The sequence below is a fragment of the Corylus avellana genome, chromosome 1 (genome assembly GCF_965113065.1).
Source record: "Corylus avellana chromosome 1, dhCorAvel1.hap1.2, whole genome shotgun sequence".
NCBI lineage: Eukaryota > Viridiplantae > Streptophyta > Magnoliopsida > Fagales > Betulaceae > Corylus > Corylus avellana.
In genome coordinates, this window is record NC_142490.1 from 23,389,616 (window position 1) to 23,392,074 (window position 2,459).

The 2,459-nt window shown below is 36.8% G+C and overlaps 1 protein-coding gene across 1 annotated transcript; it reads left to right on the top strand.

Annotated features, from left to right (window-relative positions):
- Positions 1-264: 264 nt before the first annotated feature.
- LOC132168838 (F-box protein SKIP19) lies at positions 265-1,770 on the top strand. The gene is made up of 3 exons (XM_059579896.2): positions 265-767; positions 901-1,415; positions 1,506-1,770. Exons 1-3 carry the CDS (start codon positions 448-450, stop codon positions 1,649-1,651), a joined length of 981 nt encoding a protein of 326 aa, XP_059435879.2. The 5' UTR covers positions 265-447; the 3' UTR covers positions 1,652-1,770.
- Positions 1,771-2,459: the final 689 nt, after the last annotated feature.

A 2,459-nucleotide genomic window follows, 5' to 3' on the forward strand; every position in this document is an offset into this window, starting at 1 on the left:
TCCTCTAAACCAAAGCCTATTCTTCTTTTTCTTTTTCTTTTGCTTTAATTATTAAGTCTTCTTTTCACGATGCTGCCTCTTTACCCCCACCCACCCTCCCCTTATTCTTTTCTTTTCCATAAAAAAAGAGACAATTAATTACTTTCATTAGAATATCATTTAATAATAAAACAATATTTTACAATTAAATGTAGAATATAATAAGATATGATAATGCTTACTTTGATAAAGATAATATGCTTATTTAATCTATTATGAGTAAAATTAGTGAGGAGGGTTTCCTCAAGTTTTGTTACTGTTATGAGATAAAAGATTAGCAAGAAAGAATGAGGGGCTTTGATTTTTGGTCATAGACTCATAGCTGAATAACAATCCTTTTGAATGTTGATTGGAAGGGGATTCTAAGCAAGTCGTCCAAAATCCTAGCCTTTCCCAGAAAGTTTCGCGATGGACTCTGCTCCTGACCCCGCAGACGAGTTCCGCAACTGGCTGGTGCTGCCCCGGAACGTGACGGTGTCGATCCTGCTGAGACTAGGCACCATTGAGATCCTGAAGAGCGCGCAGATGGTGTGCTCCCCGTGGCACAACCTCTGCAAGGACCCGTCGATGTGGCGCGCCATTGACATGCGCAACTCCGGCAACCACTTGGAGTTCCCCAACTTCCAGAAGATGTGCCGCCACGCTGTCGATCGCAGCTGCGGCCAGTTGGTCGATATCAACATCGAGTACATCGGCACCGACGAGCTCCTCAGGCACATCGCCGACAGGTATTTTCTTTTTATTTTATTTATTTAATGTGAATTATGCGCCTGAAATTAATTTTTAATCGTGAGGGCCTCTTTGTTGTACAATGTGTTTGATAGAGGTCCGGATAAACTAAATTTCGTGGTATTTTAACAGTTCAAGTCAGCTCAAACGCCTTCGGCTTGTGCATTGCAATGACATCTCAGACGAGGGATTGAGTCAAGCGGCTGCAAAACTTGAATTACTAGAGGAACTTGCCATTTCATACTGTCCCTTTTCAAAAGAAGCTCTCAAAGCTGTGGGTCGCTGTTGCCCTCTTCTGAAATCACTCAAATTCAACAGCCGGGTGCAGAGGAATGGAGATTATGATGGGGAGGCACTTACTATAGCAGAGAACATGAGTGAATTGCTCCGCCTCCAGCTTTTTGGAAATTTGCTCACTAATGACGGCTTGCAGGCCATCCTTGATGGTTGTCCTCGCCTTGAATCGCTTGACCTACGCCGATGTTTCAATCTCATTCTGGCTGGGGATTTGGGAAGAAGATGTTCTGAACAGATTAAAGGCTTGCGTCTTCCCCATGATTCCATTGATGACTACGAATTTAATGATTGTTGTTCTTTTGTTAACGTATCTGGTGGGTTTTCGGACATAGAACATGCTAACGTATCTGGTGGGTTTTCGGACATAGATCATTTGTCTTATATATATATATATAGCTACTCATTTGTGTGATAGTTATGAGTGTATTATGAATTCTCAGGTGGCAGCAAATTCTTCGACTTCAGCTACATTAACTACTACGACGAAGACTGCCACGACTACGATCACAACTACGACGACGACTACGACGACGGCCACATCGACATTGAATACTTTGAAGCCTACGATGACCCCAACAACGACTGAGATTTTTGTGATGGTGGTTTTTATTTTGACAAAAGCATAAATGGAATGATTCCTATGCTGTGCCTGTACCCAATATTTTGAATGTGTGGTATTAATATCATATTCGCTTCTTGTGTGTACTAATTTTAAATTTCACAATACTTGCCTGCAAATTTCATTCGCTCTTCGTGGTTAATTCATACAAAATCATCTAAAAAAATGACACGTGTTTCTTAACATGTAAGAAACAGATGTACGTTATTAAATTTTTTAGATGTTAAGCAAATTTTATATCACAAAGAGCATAGCAAAACATTGCTGAAAGATGATTTGTCAGCGGTGAGACTAGAATTTTAGAAGCAAAAAAATTTATTCTATAGGAATTGACTTTTTGGTAGAGTAAAAAAATAATTTTGGAAGGTTTATTCCATAAAAAAACATTTAATTTAGAAGAAATTTAAAATTTTTCGGGGATGAGATAATTTGATATGAATTGTCAATTCATCATGATTTTATTATTATTTAATCTAATGGTAATTCACAATGTCACATTAACATAATAAGATATTCATTTTAGAACAATATGAAAAACATATTCATGAGACATATTTTTTTAGTCAACTTAATAGAAAATCAATTTTTCTAATAGGAAGATAAAACAATAAAGCACTAAAAAAAAAATAAATAAAGTAAATTGAACAAGGGTTGGTTAAGAATTTGATTTCAATAACATGTTACAAAGTAAATTAAGTATTCATATATTTTCGAACCATAACAAATCAAACAAAGTAAGCATTTGATATAAACAAAAATCATAATGAATCAAAAC

Excerpts from the sequence above, each read along its gene's own strand:
- LOC132168838 (XM_059579896.2), top strand. The coding sequence starts at position 448 with ATGGACTCTGCTCCTGACCCCGCAGACGAGTTCCGCAACTGGCTGGTG. Across the intron at positions 768-900 it reads CTCAGGCACATCGCCGACAG|TTCAAGTCAGCTCAAACGCC; the intron begins GTATTTTCTTTT and ends GTATTTTAACAG. Across the intron at positions 1,416-1,505 it reads AGAACATGCTAACGTATCTG|GTGGCAGCAAATTCTTCGAC; the intron begins GTGGGTTTTCGG and ends ATGAATTCTCAG.